A 23,802-nucleotide genomic window follows, 5' to 3' on the forward strand; every position below is an offset into this window, starting at 1 on the left:
TTTCCGATTAAACAACATGCCTACAGAGTTAATCCAGAAAAACGTGCACGCTTGCAGAAGCAGGTGGACTACATGTTGGGCCACGGTATTGCTGAACCCAGCTGTAGTCCCTGGAGTTCTCCCTGTCTGCTGGCTATGAAATCTGATGGTTCAGACCGGTTCTGTACAGACTATAGGAAAGTGAATGGAGTCACTAGGCCTGATTGTTATCCTCTTCCCCGAGTTGAGGATTGTGTGGATAATGTTGGCGGTGCCAAGTATGTAACCAAACTTGACCTGTTAAAGGGATATTGGCAGGTGCCACTGACTCCTCGGGCGAAAGAAATTTCTGCTTTTGTGACTCCAGACGCTTTCCTTCAGTACACTGTGATGCCGTTTGGCATGCGTAATGCGCCAGCAACTTTTCAGCGGCTGGTGAATGTTGTGTTGTCTGGTCTTTCTGGTTGTGAGGCATATTTGGACGACATTGTTGTGTATTCTGGGTCCTGGGACGAGCACATTCAGCAGCTGTATTCTGTGTTTGGGCGTTTGCGTGACGCCAATCTTACTTTAAACCTTGTTAAGTGCGAGTTTGGCCAGGCGACAGTGACCTATTTGGGCAAAGTGGTTGGTCGGGGCCAAGTCAGGCCGGTGCACTCCAAGGTGGAGGCTATTCTTTCTTTCCCTGTCCCTCGTTCACGGCGGGAATTGCGCCGGTTTCTGGGGATGGCGGGCTACTACCGTAGTTTTTGTAAGAACTTTTCTGCGGTAGCTGCTTCCCTCACTGACTTGTTGAGCCCGAAGGTGTGTTTTCGCTGGACTGAGGGCTGTCAGCGTGCTTTTGACTGTATTAAGGCTTTGTTGACTACGGCCCCAGTCCTGTGTGCCCCTGTGTTTGATCGTCCATTTAAACTGTCTGTTGATGCCAGTGATGCGGGTGCGGGTGCTGTTCTGCTTCAGGAGGGGGGGGACGGGGTTGAACATCCCGTCTCTTACTTCTCCAAGAAGTTCAACAAACACCAGCGCGTGTACTCTACTATTGAGAAGGAGGCGTTGGCCTTGGTCCTGGCGCTGAGCCACTTTGAAGTTTATGTGGGTTCCGCGAGTTCGCCAACTGTTGTGTATACGGACCACAATCCTTTAGTTTTTGTGAATCAGATGCGGAACACTAACCAGAGGTTAATGCGCTGGGCGCTCTTCCTGCAGTCCTTTAACGTGATCATTCGGCATGTGAAGGGGCGGGACAACGTCCTGGCCGACACGTTGTCACGGTGTTAGGTCTTGTGAATGTGTTTTTTTTTCCTTCCTCCCTGGTCTTCACGTTTGCCCCCGGCTATTCACAAGCTCTGGGTGGGGGTGTTACGTGTGGCCAGGAGGTGGGGCTCTGTGTGAGAATGTGTGTGTTTGTGCCTCTCTCCACCTTTCTCTCTCTCTCCACGCAGCCAGTCCTCAGGTGAGACTCATCACCTCGTCAGCTGGAGCTGACTTAAGGAGGCTGTGAATTTCTTTCTCTCTCTCTCTACTTCCATGCAGGTGAACGGGTGAGGAGACCGAGGCTCCGTTTTCCCCCTTGCCAGAAGTCCTTTTGATACTTTTGTTATGTTGGTAGTTGGTTCGGGGGTTCCCGGTAGTCCTGTTTTCGGATAACCTTTTTCTTTCATTTAGGTAGTGGGCTATTTAGGCAGACTTAGTTCGGGGGTGAACACTGACTTCGACGGCCGATGGCTGGCTCAGTGTTCCCCTCTCTTTTGTTTGTTTTGGCCGGGAACCTCCAACCCTTTTGGTTTGTTGCCTTTCTAAATATTTGTTTCAACCAATAAACATTTGTTATTATTTAGTGGCAACAGTTGTTTCTGATTCGTTTATTTGATGTGTTCCGGGCCTCACGAGCCATTTCTTATAGGTCCGTAACAGCCAGTCTTTCTCAGTCATAAAGCCCAGTAAGGTTTTGAATAACTTCTTCATACTATTAGGAAAGTCTCATCTGCAGGTGAGGAGCCCCGCCCATAGGGTTCATTCCTTAGGTTTGTGACATCACAAACTCTGGCTGTTTGGATCAGATTTTTAAGCAGTACTGAAGTGACACAAGATTGGCTCTCACATATACTCGGGCTCCTCCTACAGTTGGGATACGTAATTCTCTTTCATAAATACAAGTTGCAGTGTGAGCGTCCCCATGTACACAGCTGTACACATGGCCATTTGTTGTCAAGCTGACGGAGAAGAAACTGGCAACCGTTAACCTCAGAAGCCAAAGAATCATATTAACTGATTTGTCTTTTTCAAGTCTGGCAGTAAACGTGAAAACCTGATTGGTTTCTTACTGTCACTTTTTCTTTTCCTTTTTTTTCACTCCCTCCAACAATGTCCTCCTTCGTTTCTTCAGTGGTTCTGTCATGGTGCCGACACCGAGACTGATGAGCTCCACTCCTGATTGTTGATGTGTGATGTGTGACACAGAGCAGGCCGTAATGTTCCAGCATGTAACAGCGCTGTAAGAATGACCAGTGTGCCATTCTCCCTATCATGAGTTTGTGTACCATCAACAGCTATTATTTTAAGGTACAACATCCACCTAGTGTTGCTTGAAGGTGAAAAATGGTGCTGACTGCTTATTTGCTCAAAACTTGTCTCTTATCGTATAAAGGAGCAAGGCAATTTTATTTGTAAAGCACCTGTCATACACAGTGGGACATGTTAACATATTTGTTGTACATGTTGGTGGGGGGTTGTTCATATCAGGTTTTCGTAATTTGGCTATTTAAAACTCAATATATCAGCTTGTGTGTGGTTTGATGTTAATGGTTTATGTGTGTTGCCTGTGGTAACGTGTGTTCTGTACGTTCTTAAACCTGCTCTGTCTGTACATGTCCCTCTAAACCTCTCCTCCTCCTCCAGGTCTCTCTGAAGTGCAGAGCTCCAGAAGTTTCCCAGTGTGTGTTCCAGACCTACGAGGCCGCGCTGAAGAACTGAAGAACCCCAGTTTGTTGACCCGGCCGCCCCCCCTCACCTCCTCCTCCTGCTCGTCCTCACCTGACCCCCGCACCATATTACGATTGCCGCAGTGCAGGAGCCAGCGCCTGCCACGTCGGGCCTGGAGACTGCTTTGCTTCATTCAGCTGGTTAATGACCTACTGTCTCATTTTGAACCGTGTTGTTTTTTTTCTAAAGAGATGTCTGGTTCACTTTGTTCACACCATAAATTACACAACATAATGCTGTGATGAATTGTGTGAATGAACATATTTGAGACTCTTCCCCCCCCCCCAACCTTAATTAATTTGCAGACAGACGGCTGTGACACTTGTATTCCCGTGACTGTTTTCTCTGCATGAGGCTCTTCAATCATGATCTAGCCCGTCTTCTCTGCAACCTTCAGTCTATTTTTAGCATCTGCAATCAGCAGGTGAATCGACACTGTGGGCATATTTATTTTGGGTTACTTCCTATTTAAACACAGCATAACAAAAAGCTTTAACTCTCCTCATCCCTCTGCGTGTGTGAAGTGGAAGGTGGCTGTCAGGGTCAAATATTTACAAACTACACTATTCTCGTCTTTGTCATTTTACAGTTTTCTTTAGTATCCGTGTTTGGATCAGATTCCTTCTTTTCTGCTGTCCCCTGAAAGCAGAACGACTGATGTGCTGTGTGCATGGAAGCTGTCAATGTGTGGCCATTTTTTTTTATTTTTACATCAATATCTGCACAGTTTATAGACAAGCAGCAGTTGTCCACTCACTGCACTCTTACTTAATCATTCCATGGTTTGATTTGTGTCCATATTCTTGTTGTGTTTATAGTCCTGTTAGTGCGGCAAACTGGGAGAGAGCCTTGGGCGTAAAGGATTTTGTATTTGCGGCTTTCGCCTGCATCAGTGGCAGCCACTCGGGCTCTCTCTGCCACTTTGCTATTGCTTCATCCTCATCGCAGCTTTTCAAGCACCATGGCCGCCTGAGATGAAGGCTCAGGTTAGAACTTATGACGTCCTGGTTTGTAACACTTGTGAGTGCACATGTAGGTAGCGCACACTGGCTTAGCTGAAACCAGGCTAGAACAACATCCAGTAACGCTGTTGTACCCCACAGACTCTAAAGATTAATTATATTCCTTCTCGAGTCATTACACCCAAGCCCTTTTTATCGACTGCGGGATGTATGCACCTACGGTAACACCTCACGCAGATTACAACAGAGGTGGCTGTGTGTTCTGAGTGTGTGTCTTTGTGTGTGGTGACGGCTGATTCATATGAAATGCTGTTTTAAAAAAAAAAAGAAGTGTTTAATCAGATGTTGTTGTTTTTTGATTGATATGATTTTGTTCATTCTGTGTGCATCATCTGAAAAAACAACTATTAAAAGACTTGATAAATTCACATGTTTAGTTTTTTTGTTAGTATTTAGAGATTTCGGGTGGCACATTCTGCCAAGTCTCAGTGTCACTGGATTTAAAACCTTATCTCTGTTTGATTTGCTGCCTAAACTCCACACGCCCAAAGTCCCTGTTACCCAGTGAGCCTTGTGTCCACACACTATACTTTCTATCCACTGATGAGCTCTTAGGTTTTCATGTGTTCTCTACTTGTTCACTCTGCTTCGTGTTATAGATCCAACAGCCGTCAGAGCAGCGTTTCTATCATTTAGCCTCGACTGAAGTCTGAGGTTCCTCCACACTCCAATGCATCATTGAGTCAGAGCCGCTCCTCTGTCATGGTGACGGCAGCTTTTTAAAGTCCGAGCTGCTCGTGGAAGCTTAATCAGACTTTCAGCTTGGTGACCTTAACGCGGAACACAAACACACCTGGGCTCTGTTCCCCGGGGGATTACAAAGGTCAGCAATGTTCAAACATCCAGACGTACTGACAAGAGTCTTCTAATGAATGATCTATAATACCGATCCTGTGATAAATGCATTCCAATAGGTGGCGCTACTGCATTGCACTACTGTGAAGGCTATGCCCCGAGAAACACTTATTGTTCAGAGGAGAGTAATTGTTGCTTTGTACTGTAATATAGATTTACAATATTATAACCAAGGTCACAAAAAAAGCCATGAATCCCAAAAATATTTCAGCAAACATATTTTATTTAGTCATTCAAGTCTATAAATACAGTTTAATAATTGTATAATACGAAGAGCAACTAATTTATTCATTAAACCTTTCTTTAAACTTGAATACATTGAGGTTGAAACCATTTAAAATGGGGCCAACTACAAAAAAAAAAAACACTTCAAAACACCAAGAAAAGATAAAAAGAAGTGATGCTTACAAAAGAAAAAGAAAACAGAATGTAATTAAAGCAAATAAATCAATTAAAACAAATAGGGAGAACAGCTGGAGGTAAAATAAGGTGAGATTAAAAAAAATTAAATTTCCCTGAGGGTTAAAATTTGTTGAGTTTTGGATTTTTCTGTAAGTTTCGATGTTGCTGGTGCATGATAAGAAAAAAAGGATTTACAAAGCTCAGTAAAGAAGGGAGGGCAAAAACCTGCAGTGTAATCCAGTTATTTGAGAGCCCACATTAAAAGACAGCAGTTAGGGGAGGTACGGGGGGGAAAAAACCCCATCCAGGGTCTAATGGAATTACTAATGTTTATTTATTGGCCTAAAAGTAAACACATTTACAGTAACACCTGACCCACTATAGTAAAGCACTGTAAATTCCCTCCAGGTTATTAAACCACACATTTTTTATCACATAAACATATCTGGAAGTCAGCTCATAAATTCTCATCACATCTGACATCTAATACGAAATCTAAGAAATCTAATAAATTTTTCCCACTTCCACACATAGAGATGTTCATTATGAGGCTTCTCATGTTTGTTCTCGAGCAAACATTTAGATTCACCAGGGGTGGGCTCTGGGGTCATGTTTCAATAAGGTATCCATCATTAAAGGTTTATACATTGTATCCAATTGCTTTTTGAACAGTCAATCGCACATTTATTAATGCTTTATGGATAGCAAATGACTCATCAAAATGACATCCTCTATTTGATCACTTCCCTGGAGAAGTGCTGCTGAGAATCCAATCAAAAATGAATGATTAAAACCAAATTGAACATTTAAATAAGCGGGATTTCCGGATTACTGTAAAAACCTGACGGCTTATTGAAGCTGGGAAACAACATTCATATCCAATAAGGGTTGCAAAGGGGCGGAAAGTAACTCCCAGCATCCTCCACACTACAGCAGGGCTCTTGAGGCCTGCTGCAGTGTGCAGGACATTCATTTATCCATCAATTGTAAAATATGTTTGTTTGGCTAACTATTTATATCTCCGACATTGCATTAGTGTTTTTTTGTGGAAAGGCTGTGTACATTTGCAAATACCCAAAGTTTCCTCAGGGCTCAAATCAGCCTATGACAAAACAAAATGTTTATATTTATGTCTGTATATGACAATTCTAGTTTAACAGTCCAGTGTGTGAACAGTTCTTTTGGCCCCAGGACAGATGCCAAAAGAACTGTTCACACACTGGACTCACAGCTGTGATTGTTATTAACTGCTTATATATAGTATTAATACCTTATAGTATAGTATTATAATAGTATTCTAAGGCACTTTCTCCTTGCTGAGCAGTTCCAGAGGTCATCAGCTCATCGCCTCTTTCCTCAGGGGTCGTGGAGTGTGTGTGATGGTCCTCAGCTCTGTCACTGAGGTTGACCTGTGGCCACATGTGGAGCCGCTGCCATCCACCGTGTGATCGATGGCGTGCGTCGCCCTATGAGGCCTCACGGTCTGATGTGCTCCCACGTCTCCGGGAGATGATGCATGAGGATGGCGGCGTGTGTGTGGCCTCGTCCTTTGCCATTTATTCGCGGCGCATTGGGAGAGCGCGCAGCCTTTCAGACGATCCTATTGGATGAGCAGGGCGAGCAAGGGATATTGCAAGGGATGAGAGAGAGAGAGAGAGAGAGAGAGAGAGAGAGAGAGAGAGAGAGAGAGAGAGAGAGAGAAGAGAGAGAGAGAGAGAGAGAGAGAGAGAGAGAGAGAGAGAGAGCAGACACACAGTGCGCGTTAATAGGCTCCAGATGCCTTCAGTGGAGACGCACGTCTGCGGGCTGCGTGGATCTGCTCCTCTCTCCTGAATCACGCAGATGTAAACTGATCTTTCTGCCATCGGAGGACAAAAGGAGATGATGGGTTTGTATCTCACCTCGGAACACGTGGAAAGCTGATTTGCTGCGCGCCCGTCCTCCCTGTGATGGAGGCGCGCCGTGGTGGTGCATCGGTGGAATTGAGCGGTGAGAGGTGCAGAGGAGACAATCCATGAAGACACCCAGGGCTCCCCTGCGTGATTCGGGCAAGGTCAGCGTCTAGCCTGGATGAGATTCTATCCATGTGGGGACGACAAGGACGGACTTTTACGCTTCCTCTTCTGGGACGAGGTCGCCCGGGGATGTCCCCTGAAAACCCGGAGTCTCTCCGTGTGCCGGATTGCGGAGGCAGCAGAAAACAATCCCCCCCCCGTCTGCATCCAGATTTGTTTTTGACGCGCTCTCCAAGCTGCGTGGCTTCTCCTTCTCCTTCTTCTTCTTCTTCTTCTTCTTCTCTCCCCTCCTTCCAGACCTGGAGATAAAGTTTTCTCCTCTGTGCTCGAGGGCCGGATCATTCGTTCAGCCACTGACAGTTGAACCCGGCTGAGGTGACTCGGAGGCGGCCGGTTAAAGGGGCAGCGGCGGGTCTGAATTCCATCGGAGCTGCGGCACAGCAGCGGCGGCCAGCTGTGCTCTCTGGACGGTCACATCTGGCGCCGCTGTCCATGGTGCTGAACTCGCGCTCCAGGAATGGTGGAGACTCTGAGTATCGCGGTCATAGGCGCTCCCGGAGTGGGCAAAACTTCTATCATCCGCCAGTTCATCTATAACGATTTCTCGGAGGTGTACACGCCGACCAGGAGCAGATACGTGTACAGACCCTCCGTCATCCTCAACGGGAACATGTATGAGCTGAAGGTTCTGGACGTCCCGCCAATCTCCTCTTTTCCATCCAGCTCCAGCCAGGTATCCGGCTCATAGAGCGTTTAACTTACACAGGAGGTTTTATTCAACATGTGTGGTGATTCGTGCTCGGATCAAATCTCGTTTATTAAATCTCATACTTCATGTTACTAGTGTCCCCCTGTTCAAAGCCAATGGCGTCCCTCAAAGACGAACCCACCAATTGTATTTATTCTTCTATCACTATCAAATGTCCCTAGTCTACTAGTTGCTATGGAGACCCGACTGACTTAAAGCCATGGAGAGCTTCACTTTGACGTTGTAAACTCCCTTCTCCCCCCCTCTCTTTCTCTACCTTTTTCCCTCGCTCTCTCACTCACTCTCTTAAGTTAATTTTCTTTAATTCAGTAAGCTTTATTAGCACAAATACAATACTGACAACAATATCAAAGAAAAACAGCAACAATAATAGCAACATTTAAAATGGAGATGGTGGCATGGAGTTGATAATGTTATAAAACATATTTACTAATGCATGTGTCCCTGTGGTGTCCACAGTTATGACAGGTATTCATGGTCACTGTCATTTCTCCCTTTTTGTCAAACTTGTGAAAACTTAAAATTCAGGGTAATATTTTTCACATTTGATGTAGAATTCTTTGCTTATATTTTTATTACTTGAAGTTCAATCTATCAATCTAGCTTCCTTCTCTACATTTTTAAAAATGTCTGTAAGCTTTATTGTCAAGACATCACCGTGTGTGGCCAAAGCAACAAACTAAGATACAGGCCTGGACAATCACAGTATCAAAGAAGAAATAAAAATGTTAAAAAAAAATCTCAATCTGCAACAACATAGCTAATAAGAACAACATATAAAGTAAGCAAAGTGGCATGGTGGCATGGAGTTGATGATGTTATGATAAACATTTGCAGATTTGTGTGTCCCACTGCAGCAAATTACGCATTTCTTCTTATAAAGTAATCATAAACATGTCTTCTTCAGTCTCCTTGACTAACAGCAAAGCATCAAATAGTGTGAGTGAGTTCATCTCATTATCACATTACACTTTATTCTGCTGCTGCTGGTGGCCGCTGTGTTGAATCTGGCTCACACGCGCAGAAAGTAATCGCAGGATTGTGCTGCGGGCTTTTACCACAGCACCTGGTTAAAGTCCCAGTTTAAAAATAGAACAGACTGCCCTTTTATTCATGGCCACAGGTCATATGCCACTCCTCATTAGTTCGAGAAACATCAGATTTTCTGCAGGATCATGGCACAAATGCACTTCAGCTCAGAACGTCCCTGGTTTGTCCCTGGTTTTTGGCTTCTCTCTTGCCAAGAATCTAGAATATTGAGGAATTATCTCAGACGTCCCTGCATCTTTTTCCTCTCTGAAAATGTTCTGTATAGAACAGGTTATAAAATACTAATTAAATGCTTGATCCGAAGCTATAATTGCTCCTCATAACCGTACTGTCCCCAGAGAGATTCTCTATTGCATTTTGCAATCAGAGATGGGAGAAAAATGTATTAAAAAAATTAGAATAATGAACCACGGTTTAGTAACAAAGGAAGCAAATTTTTAGTCATTAAGATTAAACAACCGTTCAGTTCTGTCATCATCACCAGAGCAGTTCTGGATTTTTAACAGACATTTCATATAATGGAGTTCAATAAACACTTCTGTTAAAATTGCTCTAAGAAGAAATCCCTAAAGATATCACATTGACAACATGACGGAGTGTTGTTCTCAAAATAGACTTGAAAAAAATATGAATCTAAAAGTGAAGTCAAAAACACCTCTCAGTGAAACTCTTCCTCTTCTCTTCAGCAGCAGAAAAAGTAGAAGGAAGTCTGGATTTGGTGTCTGTGAGTGTGAAAGGCCCTTAGGGATTGAAAGAAAAATGCCTGACCCCCAGTCTCTGTTAGCTTCAGCTTTTGAGCCCTGCCTGTTCAGCCAGGATGTGATGCTTTCAAGATATAAATCTCCAAGGTCACAACACCGAGCTGACTGCTGCAGCGGAACATTTCCCTCCTTTTCCCCCTTTGGTGTCACATGTAGCCCTCTCCAAGAACAGCTGTGGTTATCTACACAGACAGGGTGCCACTGAAAAAATAAGGATCAGGCCGGGGAGGAGACAGAGCAGCTCTGGTTTGCTGTACGCTCTGAAACCCGGGCGTTAACACAGAAAACATCTGACAGGCGAGCTGAGACGCTGGAGCCATCATCTTGTCAGGCTCCCGCAGGAAAACATGTAGCTGGTCTACCAGAGATTTAAGATTTTGCTACATCATGTCAGAGTGATTCATTGTTTCCTGCCCACTGAGAACCTGTCTTAAGACCCCATCCCTCTCTCTCTCCCTCTCTCCCCCCTTCTTCTGCTAAATGGTGCTTAACCCCCACCAGGGAATGAGCTGGTAGGTGTGAGCAGAAAGCAAGAATGAGACAGGACGTGTCTCATGAGTTTATGAGTGTCGGATGTCCCTGAGGTTGAGTCACTAAGCTCGCACAGTTTTATTATAATATCATGTTGTACCATACTGTGAGAACATTTCATAATCATTTTCTGGTGGCAGAGCAGTGAGGAGGCAAGTGTTTGGCCGGTTCTTTGTGGAAGGAAAACCATCAGCTGAGTGCTGCCACAACATTTCTACCTGACAGGTTTATGGTCGCTCATTTGCTGAGGAACGACCCTGCAAGGCCGGCTGTACTTCACCCCCTCTCCTTCCCTGTCATGTCCTGCTTGTCCTGCAGCTTGCTCACATGCATGGGAAGCCGTTTGACACCTAATATATAACCTCGATATCAGACAGCGGTGTCTTTAACTAGTTCAGTCTTTGTCGGAGACTTGGTCGCACTAGTTTGGAATTTAGTCATTAGCTCCTTTTGCGCTGGTCAATTAACCCACTAAGATCAGGCTTTTGTCTCTGATGGGAATTGATACAATCAGCATTCACTCCCGCTTCAAATAACTCCACAGCAGACACAGGTTTTTTTCGGCTGCAGCTCCAATCAGCAGTGTGGGAAACAATGTGCTAATTTGGCTAGACACAAAGTGAGGGAGTTCGCCGGTATTGAGTGCATTTGTGATGTGGAACATGAAGCACCGTGTTGAGCATGCGGTGAGCAGTGTGGAACAGCTGTATCCTTGAGAGCTGTAGGTTGAGAGTCTCTGGGGAAATGAGCCGAGCACACCGACACGGCACGTCAGAAGATAATATTGACTTGTTAATTACTAAAAGCCACAATGTCCACTAGTGTAGGGCTCAAAAGTGTCACAAGTTAAATATAAAGATTCAAGGGGGTCTTCTAGTTAACTATCGAAGGTGTTTGGGTCTTACCAGTGAACTACTTTGTAACTGGTTGAGGCTAAAGTGTCTGCTAGTTCCACTACTAGAAGTGTTTTCACCCTCTAGTTAAAAAAAAAACAAATGTCCACCAATCGGGACTCGGGATTATGTCATTCTCCCGACTGCTTTATTTGGAGGCATGACAAACTGCAACAAGTGACACCAGTGGCATTATGTTACGGCTTACCAGTTAACTAGTGTAGTCCCATATGTCCATGATACATGGGGCTCAGTGGGCAGAGAAAGGAAACCTGCAGGTGAGGGGCAGTGGACACAATGCATTGCCAGCTCAGAGAATCCGTCTTTCTTTCTTGCAGCGCAGAGCAGATTGAATCACAGCACAGTTCCCTCCATGAATACAGTCGGGAATAAAGAGGAGACAGCAGGAATTTGCTTCAGTCAATTAGAAAGGTTACGCAAAGTTTAATGGACACTGTCGAAGGAAGATTTACCGAATGAGCTTTTTATAAAGTCCACTGAAATCTGTGATGAACAAGCTGCACAAGCAGTGAGTCAGTCCGCCTCCATGCTTGTGCAGCGTGGCCATTTCTCATCAGTTCAGATTACATTCGAAAGGAGAACAGGGATGTTCTGGCAGGCAACTCGTGACCCCATTTCAACCAAGGCCATTTTTACACTTCCCAGCACTGGAGACAGGAACGATTTCTGTTATTTTACTGCGAGGCTGTGATGGTGTAATGATTTCTTTGCTTTGCAGTTTATCTGTCGGATGCTGATAGTATGGCATTTAGAGAGCGTCTGTCACAGAGTGTCAATAGGATGTGATGACAGATGATTTTAAGCCTGACAGTGGATTCTGCAACAGTTTGTCTTGTTCTATCTTCTTTTTTTCTTGCCATAATGTATCTCCATGACTTCCTCCCACACAGAATGCTCTCTCTCTTTCTCTCTCTCTCTCTTTCTCTCTCTCTCTCTCTTTATTTATTTATTTATCTCAGTACATATATTTGTTCAAGACCTAGATCTCTCTCTCTCTCTCTCTCTCTCTCTCTCTCTCTCTCTCTCTCTCTCTCTCCTCCTTCTCTCTCTCTCTACTCCTTCTCTCTCTCCTCCCTCTCTCTCCTTCAGCTCTCTGGACGTTTTTCACAGTTATCTCTGTCGATAGAGTCTGTGATAAGAGGCTGGAAATGATTGCTTTCCATGTCACACATTGTATAATTTTGGCTTTCGCAGACGTGGTGGAAATAAGAAGTGTGCGTCCGCATGAGGTTTACAAGACAATTAGGGGTTTGTGAGGAAAAACACACGTATGAATTAGAACAGCATTCAGTAGAACTCATATTCTTAATTTCAATCAAGCTGCACCAAATTGGAGACATATAGAAATCAGTCCTCTAAATGTGCCAGATTCTTTTCATCAATATTCAGTGAAAATGTTCTAAAACGTCTCACAACGTTATATAAGTGACACGAACTTCTTGAATCTACCCCCTAATACGGATCCACACCAAAATGTTGTGGTTTCCTTCCTTTGGGGACTTTACCACATTCTTCCACCAAGCTGAGCAGTTATCTTGCTTACAAACCAACCAACCGACTAACAGATGGACAGGGGTGGAAACATAACCTCCTTGGTGGAGGTAGTTAGACACATCGTTGACATATCGTTCTAAAATCTTTAGTACAGATTAAAATTAATAAAAAGAAGATTTGATAATTATATATTGAGCCAGAGATGGAGGTGGGTGAATTCCAGTCTTTTTGACTAAGCTCAGGAAGGATAGCCTGCCACGCCTCCTTTACATTGTATTTATGAGCAGTGGCATTAATCTCCTCATGTCACTCTCAGCTAAAAGTGAATAAGCGTATTTAAAATGCCAAACGTGTTCTTAAAGCTGCTTCAACTTGTATAAAATTCATGTTAGTAATTAATAGTTCATGAGTGTGAGAAACCAGCATTAGACCATCAGTCACCATGTCCCCTAAAGGTTGCACGCCACATGGTAATCCCCCCCCACACACACCGGGGAATGTAATCGATTTTAATTGCAAATCAACCAGCATGGCCTACGTGTGATATATCTCTAATTACTCATCACACTGCATCCTGTAGTTGAATATTGATCCATCACAACCTGTTCTCATTAACATTAAGATAGCCCCCCCCCCCCACCCACACACACACACAATGTCAGTATACACGACAGCTTTGTTCAAAACTGACCGCAACCTGCCGTTGCCAGGGAAACGTGTTCTGTTTGGCTCTTGAGGAGCGAAGGATGAGATGCTCTTTTTTCCCTCCTGTTTGCCGTGTTACGAAGAGACCGAGTGGAAGACACAGACAGTGGCACCCGCTTCACAGTCACGCTCCCACAAGCACACCCCCACATCCCTGCCAGCGCACACACACAAATAAACATGCCCGCACATGCATTTTAAATTCATCTGATTTCAGTTGCTCTTGTCTGCCCAGGCCTCGGTGGTCTTCTCTCCGTTCGCTTGTTGTGCCTGTGCTTTTTGTTTACGTTTTTTTGGAGAAATAGTCTTTGCTGTTTTTAATCCCCTCCTCCACATTTACAAACAGGACTCGGGTGACAAAGAGATATGAGATGAGAACCAGCTGCTATTTTTAGCTCCAGGGACATGAGGCTGCACGTGAAGCCGAGGTGCATTTCACGTCACCAGTTGCCTCAATTAGCAGAGAAGAGTGAGACGTCCTGATGAGCTGCTATGACAGGAGATATGTCTTTTCTGTTGGGTGATGAAAATAGGTGCGTGTTTTTTCCCCGAGCCTTGCTTGGCCTGCCTTCACATTTGAATGGACACTTGACAACAGAGATGAAAAGCAGAAATCATAACATCTGTGACAAATTATTTTTGGATTTTCAACCTGGAGAGAAAGAAAATAATCACACTTTCTTCCAGTTTTCACAACACACCTCCCCCCTTCATCTGCCTTCCCTCTCACTTCAGATGGCAGCGATCTTCATGCCACATGTTTGCGTCCACGCCTGATCGGCCTCATTATGTCCCCGTTGATGTGTGAGGCTAATGTTTCTCCCTCACAACTCACCTTCAGACACAAATGTCATTTTCCATATTGAATGAAGACAAATTATTTCTCACAGACACAGATGTGGTAATGTCATAATCATTAGAAGTTACACAGATCATCGCCTGCTCCCTCATCACTTGGTTTTATTTGCACAGAAGTGGAAGAATTTCCACATAGAAAATGACTTTGACGCAAAATCAACGTTGCAAACAGCTTCTACAAACCAGGGTCAAATTAGTTTGGATTTTAATTGGAGGCAGAAAAATTGAAAGAGGTCTGGCAAACTGAATTTATAATGCTGAGTTTTCAAAGTAACGTGATGTAACAAACATAATCTGTCCCTGAGGCACAGGTGCATCAGTCAAAAATAAAAAGACAACATTATTTACAAGCAGAACATCTTTGAATATCCTCACAACATGTGACGAAGCGACTGCTTCCGGCTTAGTAATAGCACATAATCTCACTTTTAACACTTACTCACACACACTAGCCCGCTCCTCAGCTCCCTTTGGTGGTTTCCAGTGGCTGCAATGTAACACCTTTGTGGAACGGATTAAATAACTGACATATACCATTTTGTTAAGTGAGCTTTAAAGGTGCTGGCAGACCTCTGACAGCTCTTTCCCCTCGTTTCCTGTTTTTCTGCTCAGCTAAGCTAACTAGCTGGCTGGCTGCAGTATTATATCCGTCTAGATTTGATCTTCTTGATCATTTTAGGCTTTATCTGTGCTATTCGTTTTACTATCTCTGCTTTGGATTCCCGTCGCATCCACACGTTACTCCGGAGTTTTAAAATTGCTGAAATGAAAAACCTTTGAGACGCTGCTGGAACCGTTTTAGTTTGAAAACTCCGAGGGCTTCATTTTAGTGAGAAAAGATGGATATGTTTGAAAATAAGGACATAGACACGAACAACTGCTTGCTGACAGGTCTTATAGTAATGTAGCCTTCGCTGATTTGTCAGGCTCCTATCACATGACCCTCTTTTGAGAAGAAACAGCATTAGCTTCGGCTACAGTGTAGAACGCAACATGGATAATCCCTACAAGCACTGCTGACCCTGTTGTCTTTACTAACAACTGCTGTACAGTTAAATTCAGTATTTTACAACGATACAACTGCTGACATGTGTAGGAGACGAGCTTCTGTTCGACAATTCAACCAGGTGCCTCCTTAACGTGCAAGTCCAGCATACGTGATTGGTTTCGAGATACGGGTTTTCAGGCGTGTTGATGCAGAGCCAGAACGCATTTGTTGACAGATATAAGTTCAGTTTGAATTCATTTTAAACAAAGACTAAAAAGTACGGATGAAGTTGAGTCTTGGTAAAGGAAGTGAACAGACTCAACTGTTGAACTCCTCCTGTGATGAAATGATGTTATAATGTCTGTCATGCTGTATAACTCAATGCTGCTGCCATCAAGTTTGTGGATTACAGCATTTAGAGCTACATTCATCTTACATAACTGCTTCTTGGACAGAGCTTCGTGTTCACAATGCCTGAAAACTGATATTGTTGAATGGAGCTGAAAGTAAGTGGAATGAATTGAATTGAATCAAATCAGTCACATTGCATCGACTGAACCACAATAGAATAGAATGGAGTTCAGTTCTTGACAGGCCCCTTCTCCAGTCCGTTCATTAGTATTGAGCGGGTACAGCAGACGCACCATGTCTACATTTCCTCGACCCGCTGCTCCCTTTATTTCATCTCTTTGACTTTCTTTATGGGCCGTGGTTGTTTACTCATTTCCTTCCATGGACACATCTTGTCTTCCCAGCCCCTCAAGTACCTCCATCTTCCTCTCGCTCTTTTTTTCAGCTCAAATGCTCATAAATCCATTGCATGCTGTTCGAGGTGGTGAGGGTGGTGGTGGGTTAGCGAGACCTCGGGATAAACACAGCATGAACAGGAGCATGGGTCACTGTGTTTCTATCGGAGCTACTGTCCCCCAGTGAGGTGCAATTTTCAAGTTTCTGCCATGTAATTTTATTACATTTTGGAACTCGGTGCCATCAAACAAAAGCTGCTGTTTGCACTGCTGCACGTGCTTCACATCACTTCGCAGAGAAGCATTAAAAGTGTAAAAGTGACCTTGCGTGTGTTTCTTTATCCTGTCCTGACAGAGACATTTGTGTTTGCTTATCTCTCACAGTAGAAGCTGAAACCTCTTTCGCAATCCTTTAACATGTGTAGCTAAGACACAGTGTAGTGCTTTCTGCTGGGAAGGCACCGTATTTTATGACTTTGTTCTGGTCTGTGAGACCCAGAGTCATACAAGCTCCAGGACGCTGTTGCACTTTCTCTCAGAGGATAAGCAGCAAATTGACGACATTGAGCCAACATCCCCTCGCACGATTAAACACACTGCATTTATACAGTGCTTTTCCTGTCTGAACAACCAGTCAAAACGCTTTACAGCACACTTATCCATTCACACACACATTTAGCTCTTAATGCACGATTTTTCTATCACATTCACACACTAATTACATGGCACTGCCATTTAGTGTTCAGTATCTTGCCCAAGACACTGCGGAATAGGGGATTGAAATAACAACCTTCCAGTTTCTGGATGATCCAGCCATCCCAGAGGCTGTACCGTCAACAGGAGGTCGACAAATTTATTGACGATCCACCTACGACCTGTTCAGACACTTCACTCAAAACCATGAATAACTCTCATTTAAATGTCAAATTATCACCAAAGTCATTGGTATTCATCCTCTTGAAACAAGTGGGTGAGGATGCAGTCCAACAAAAATATGTACTTTTGTAAAAGAAGTAAATACATTTAAAATGATTAGTATTAAAAGTATTAATAACAATAATAAGAATATGAATAACTTGAATATATTTGGTAATTTTCAAGAGACGCAACGACGCTTTACATGTGTCACTGCTACACTGCAGAAAGCTTCAGCCAATGGCTCTGGATCAGGAGGAAAGATCCCAGCTGAGCCACAAGATGTTATGGATGTTACATCCCACCACTGCTGGGCTCCATGGATTGGACTGACGGATTCTGTCCCTGGAGCCTGAAATAGTCTTGTCCATACAGTATTTATTATTCATTCATGTTTTTATCTCTCTGTGTCTGTTCTTAAGGAGTGGCTGGACCGGCGCTGCAGAGGCGTCCGCAACGCCAACGCCTACATCCTGGTGTATGACATCTGCTGCGTGGAGAGCTTCGAATACGTCAAGATGATCCGACAGCAGATAGTGGAGCACAGGTAGAGCCGGGCCTCTCACTCTCAGCCGACCAAACACTTCCTGAACACACATGTGCTGACACCACAGCTTGTTAACCTTCGCTGGTGACTCCTAACGACTAACCCCCCTCCCCACCCCACCACCCCACCCTTGTCACCCATCTGGAGACGACATGCAATTTCTCAGCCGGTCCACAAAGCTGCGCAATTACACGTCTGTGGCAGCGTGACAGTGATGGATCGTCTGCTTGTGGCGATATCTTTTAATTCAGCACACAGCTCGCTGCATCCTGACAGTTTAGGATGACATTTAATTCTGGCATCGCTGAATGAGAGCTGCCCAGAGAGAGTCGTCACGATCTGCTTTTATTGGACGGAGAACAGACGTAGAACACAGGAGGCTCGAGGACCAGGGAAGATAACACAGAAGACTCCTGGCTGCATTTTAACAAACACAACTGTCAAAAACATTTAAAGGGCTCCACACGCTCTGTCATCTTCACTGTTGGCATACCTACACATTTTTTTACATGTTGAAAGATACACTGCATGGCTTCATTGGCTCTGCTGTGTTGTACATGACCAAGCTTCCACTGCACAGTTCATCCCCACCGTCCTGAAGCTCTGAATGTGTTCCCACAAATATTTATGACCCATGACAGAAAAACCATTACCACCAGCAGCAGGGGGGAGGAAGGGTGATTGCAAGAAGAATGGAAAAGAGGAGATTTGTAATCATAGAGGGGGGGGGATCTGTTGGAGGAGGAGAGGAATAACCGGTAAAATAACAGATATTGTATATAAACTGAATTCATAAATAATAGAGAGCATTGAAGAACGGTGGTGGCTGTAGTGTAAATGTCAAGAATTAAGCTGTTTATTTTACTCTTACTCTTTACACTCTAAAATGTATCCTTAAAGTTCCTCTGACAAAATACATTCAAACAGAATAATCTCATTTTTTCTGCTCTATTTTGTTTTAGCCCTTCAGCTCAGTGTTGTGTCCCTTCATTACTTCCGGATAGTTTCCCCAAACAGATGCATACACACACTCTCTCAGTACATGTTGTTCTGCTGAAACACTGAACCTGGAGGAAATGTGCTTTGGAGTATTTTTAAGTTTGTAATGTGAGCACAACCTGTGACAAGCAGAAAAGTGATATGATCACCACAATGTGTTTTTAAGAACTTTGCTGCAGGGCATGAAAACTGTACTGTTCACATCTGTGTGTGTGTGTGTGTGTGTGTGTGTGTGTGTGTGTGTGTGTGTGTGTGTGTGTGTGTGTGTGTGTGTGTGTGTGTGTGTGTGTGTGTGTGTGTGTGTGTGTATGTGTGTGTGTGTGTGTGTGTGTGTGCGTGCGTGTGTGTATCTCCTCTGTTGAGCTTTCTGTCCATCTGTGGAGGCAGACGGGAAAATGTCCTCGTCAGAAGATGACACACGACTGTAACTAAAAGAAAAAACCTTATTCATTATGAGAGAAAGAGATGAATAGTTAACGCAAACAATAACAATTTATACCTGAGCCGACACTGAGCAGATGTCTTGTGCTCGCACACATCACTGCTCCTTCAAGTTTCATAATGCACTTGATTTATCCGCCCTCATTGAATTCAACTTGACTTGACACAATTTTTATTATACAGCTCATATGCTAATGTTATTATTTTTCTTAAAAAACATAATAACAGCTTCCAGCTCCTGCGGCTTTGGCTTCCTTCTAAATTGTAAAGAATATCTACTTGTTAAAAATCTATATATAATCAGCCTGTTTTCCTGCATAGTACTTTCACAACAATCTAATTTGATTTCCTCTGGTAACTACTTTCTTCTCGAGTGTGGTAGTAAACCATCATTTTCTCCTTTTTATTATCCGAATTCCAAGCCACCACCAATCATGTGTCATTGGGACAAGCTTGGACTCGATGTCCTCTTCAATGTTGATGTTTACTTTTAACACAGTGGGAGTAAGCATTACAAACAGCGGTCTTGGGCCACTAATTTACGCCTATACCACTGGCTTGCCATATAGTTTCACACCTCATAATGCTGTAAACCAGCTACTGCAGTGTGAGTGTGGTGGGAGGCCCCTTGAGCCTCTGAGCTCTAATCCTCCAGTCCACCCCCGCACACCTCAGAAGGAAGGGAATACTGCATGCAGACATCTTGCACAAGCCCAGCCAACCACCGTGTGACAAACATCAAGATGATTAAACTGTAGATGTTGAAAAATTCATCTTTTTTTCCCATTTTTACCTGCAGGGAAGGCAGCAGCAGTGAGGTGCCAATCCTGGTGGTGGGCAACAAGAGAGATCTGCAGCGGCAGCGCTTCATGCCTCGCAGGGCAGTTTCCGTCCTGGTGAAGAAAACCTGGAAGTGCGGTTATGTCGAGTGCTCTGCCAAGTTCAACTGGCACGTCGTGCTGCTCTTCAAAGAGCTGCTGGGCATCGCAGTGGCACGGGGCACGCGCCACAACCACACCTCTATCCGGCTGCAGGGGGCACTACAGAGGAATCGCTGCACCATCATGTGACCCCAAGAGACCCCTCCACCCCCTATCACCTCAGGAGTGGAGCAGCACTGGAGAAAGATGACTTTTATCAAAATGGCTGGATAAACCTACCCCGTGGCCTCCTGCTTTACTGAGCTGATTTTTAAAAATGAGGTTTATTAGACAATTGCGCTGTAAAAGACACTTAAATTCACACATGGTCATCCAACCACTTCCTCGTCAAATTCCGCCTAAATGTGTAAATGCTAGGAGAGAAGAGTGAGAGGGAGTAGGTGAAAACCAATACATTTAGCACAGCACAGTTCTTTTTTCTCTCACATTAACGAGCCAGTTAGGCATTTGAGGCTGTGCTGCCCAAACAAACGATGCAGCAGGTCCCAATGCCGGTTGTCTTGTGACTGTAGCAGGGCCTGAAATGATGGAAGCTGTGTTTGTGAGACTCAAAATGGAGAGGCAGCAATATCATCGAGTCTTCCTTTGAATCAACAGCAGACGCTCATAGCTGACATGTTTGGATTTATCTGAGAGTAAGGATCGACAAAATAGCAAAAAAATACTAATCTGTGGGGAGATTATATCTGGAAATGTACAAATATGATTAGATGGTGTTAAATTTAGATTGTTAGAAGTAGCCTATGTTTTTTCCTCTTTTCCTGTCCCCATACCAAACCTGGCCAATGGGCAAATGCGGATTGTGCAGACGAAGGGTGTTTTAAGGTTGTCTTGCACCAGAAAAATACTGCAGTCCCTTATCATGATGTACTGTTGGACTTTTAATCTGCTCCCTCTCCTAACTCAGTGTCTGTTTCTGATGAATACATTAAATCCAGAGAACCGGGGGCCTGCAGGAGGCTGCAGAGTCTGACACGAGAACCTGTGCACGCAATGTTGATCTGTGTGAGTGTGCGTGTGAGACAGAGCTGGAGAGGGGGTGGGTGGGGCAGGCGGAGGGGGCAGGTTTAGTAGCTGACATTCAGGGAAGCAAAGGACAGACACAGCAAGATAAGAACAGACAGGCTTTGGATTAGGAAGGAGCAATAGAATCCCACCGGGATGTCCTGACTACATGTCCCACCATATTATATCAGAAAATGCCTCAAACACAGTAGACATAATCTACATGTACTCAGACATCCTGCAGACATAAGGAAGCATATAGCTTGATTACTTCCATTAAACACCCCATGAGGGCACCACAGACACAGGGAACCTTAATTATGATTCATATCAGTATCTAAATAGTATTTAATTGGTAACGTTGTGAGCTTCTTCATTCGATTAAACCTATAGGTACTCTGTGAATATCTCCACTGACAGTGAGCAGACCCATTGTACATAAGAGTGATTTATAGAGTAAGTGACTTGCATGCTTTTGTTGGTAGAGGCTACGGGTCAGGGTTTAATTGCACTGATGTGAAAATGTGATATTGTGTTTATTTTTTTGTATTACATGATTTTCTGACACCGTAACGACCAGCTTTGTGGAGTGAATGTGGCCGTTTTTCACTGGCATGTGAGAGCACAAGCTCATGATTCTCTCCGAGATGTAGTGTCGAACCCTTCAATCAGGGCAGATGGATGTGTTATTTTTTTATTTGGGTTGCTTTAAAAAAAATGAAATATGTAGCAGTGATACACTAGAGAGCAACTGTGTGTAGCATGAGTTCTCATCGGTTTGTTTGTTTGCGCATTTCCAAATAAAAAGGGCTACAGTTTTTTAACAGAGACATTACTTGTATTTATTTTTACTGTGCTAGTATATGTGAGTATTTTTTTGAAACATGATGAATTATTAAATGCATTTGAGAACTGCAACATTCCTCTGGTCCCTTTTCAATGCTGTGCAACAAACACTCCACATTAAGACCATTTGGCAACATTGCCACCCTGTGGTAACATGATGTTACCAAATCAGAGGCAAACGATGAATCAGGCATCAAACATGAACCTCCTACAGTTATTGGTCTTGAAAATGCTCAGTATATGCAACAAATTTAGAGGATCATCTAGTTATTTTAAGTAATAATTTATCTACTTTCAATTAAAGGTGGCATTGTGGTGATTATAATCCTAGATATACTATGGTTTAATGTAGCACACTTTCACTTCAGATACTGCATCAAATGTGCATATTATAAACCAAAATAATCTCTTCTACAAGACAGAGCCTTATGAATTACAGGAACCTACAAAAAATATATCAACAAGCAATGGCCGAGGGGCACATGGGCCCCTGGAGGTCTGTGGAATAGATCATTTCAGGATTGTCACTGTAGAAAATATATCATTTCAGGATACGTCAAAGTACTGTAAAAACACTTTGCTCAATAAGTTCAGAGAGAAACTGATATGCCTGTGTTCGGGAGCTCTCTGACTACCTACATACTGAATATCAAACATTTTTACTGAATGGATTTGGAGATTTTTCAAAGTAAAGTCCAACATGTTCACTGTGGAATAGATCATTTCAGGATTGTCACTGTAGAAAATCGATCATTTCAGGATACTTCAAAGTACTATAAAAACACTTTGCTCAATAAGTTCAGAGAGAGACTGATATGCCTGTGTTCAGGACCTCTCTGACTACCTACATACTGAATAGCAAACATTTTGACTGTATAGATTTGGAGATTTTTCAAAGTAAAGACCAACATTTCAACTGTGCAATATATCATTTCTGGATATTTCAAAGTACTATAAAAACACTTTGCTCAATAAATTCAGAGAGAGACTGATATGCCTGTGTCCAGGACCTCTCTGAACACCTACATACTTAATATCAAACATTTTTACTGAATGGATTTGGAGATTTTTTAAAATAAATTCCAACATTTTCACTGTGGAATAGATAATTTCAGGATTGTCACTGTAGAAAATAGATCATTTCAGGATACCTCAAAATACTGTAAAAACACTTTGCTCAATAAGTTCAGAGAGAAACTGATATGCCTGTGTTCGGGAGCTCTCTGACCTACATACTGAACATCAAACATTTTTACTGAATGGATTTGGAGATTTTTCAAAGTAAAGTCCAACATGTTCACTGTGGAATAGATCATTTCAGGATTGTCACTGTAGAAAATCGATCATTTCAGGATACTTCAAAGTACTATAAAAACACTTTGCTCAATAAGTTCAGAGAGAGACTGATATGCCTGTGTTCAGGACCTCTCTGACTACCTACATACTGAATAGCAAACATTTTGACTGTATAGATTTGGAGATTTTTCAAAGTAAAGACCAACATTTCAACTGTGCAATATATCATTTCTGGATATTTCAAAGTACTATAAAAACACTTTGCTCAATAAATTCAGAGAGAGACTGATATGCCTGTGTCCAGGACCTCTCTGAACACCTACATACTTAATATCAAACATTTTTACTGAATGGATTTGGAGATTTTTTTAAATAAATTCCAACATTTTCACTGTGGAATAGATAATTTCAGGATTGTCACTGTAGAAAATAGATCATTTCAGGATACCTCAAAATACTGTAAAAACACTTTGCTCAATAAGTTCAGAGAGAGTCTGATATGCCTGTGTTCGGGAGCTCTCTGACCTACATACTGAACATCAAACATTTTTACTGAATGGATTTGGAGATTTTTCAAAGTAAAGTCCAACATGTTCACTGTGGAATAGATCATTTCAGGATTGTCACTGTAGAAAATAGATAATTTCAGGATATTTCAAAGTACTGTAAAACACTTGCTATCGATTTGGAGATTTTTCAAAGTAAAGTCCAACATTTCAACTGTGCAATATATAATTTCTG

General features: G+C 43.2%; 2 protein-coding genes across 3 annotated transcripts in view; both read left to right on the forward strand.

Annotated features, from left to right (window-relative positions):
• ap1b1 (adaptor related protein complex 1 subunit beta 1) overlaps window positions 1-4,351 on the forward strand; it is a 28,712-nt gene extending 24,361 nt beyond the window's left edge. For both annotated transcript variants that reach the window (XM_061070779.1, XM_061070778.1), the window contains exon 22: window positions 2,878-4,351. In XM_061070779.1, coding sequence (XP_060926762.1) covers window positions 2,878-2,952 — 75 coding nt within the window. In that variant the 3' untranslated portion in view covers window positions 2,953-4,351. The remainder of the gene's footprint in view (window positions 1-2,877) is intronic.
• A 3,421-nt stretch (window positions 4,352-7,772) lies between these two features.
• rasl10a (RAS-like, family 10, member A) lies at window positions 7,773-20,043 on the forward strand. Its single transcript, XM_061072401.1, has 3 exons — window positions 7,773-7,988; window positions 17,409-17,533; window positions 19,773-20,043. The coding sequence occupies exons 1-3, from the start codon at window positions 7,773-7,775 to the stop codon at window positions 20,041-20,043; spliced, it is 612 nt and encodes a 203-aa protein (XP_060928384.1).
• Window positions 20,044-23,802: the final 3,759 nt, after the last annotated feature.

Source organism: Limanda limanda, chromosome 5 (genome assembly GCF_963576545.1).
Source record: "Limanda limanda chromosome 5, fLimLim1.1, whole genome shotgun sequence".
Classification (NCBI taxonomy): domain Eukaryota; kingdom Metazoa; phylum Chordata; class Actinopteri; order Pleuronectiformes; family Pleuronectidae; genus Limanda; species Limanda limanda.

Bases quoted from the DNA above. Each gene is read 5' to 3' on its own strand.
- rasl10a (XM_061072401.1), top strand. From the start codon at position 7,773: ATGGTGGAGACTCTGAGTATCGCGGTCATAGGCGCTCCCGGAGTGGGC. The intron at 7,989-17,408 runs GTATCCGGCTCA...TCTGTTCTTAAG, and splicing joins TTCCATCCAGCTCCAGCCAG to GAGTGGCTGGACCGGCGCTG. The intron at 17,534-19,772 runs GTAGAGCCGGGC...TTTTACCTGCAG, and splicing joins CAGCAGATAGTGGAGCACAG to GGAAGGCAGCAGCAGTGAGG.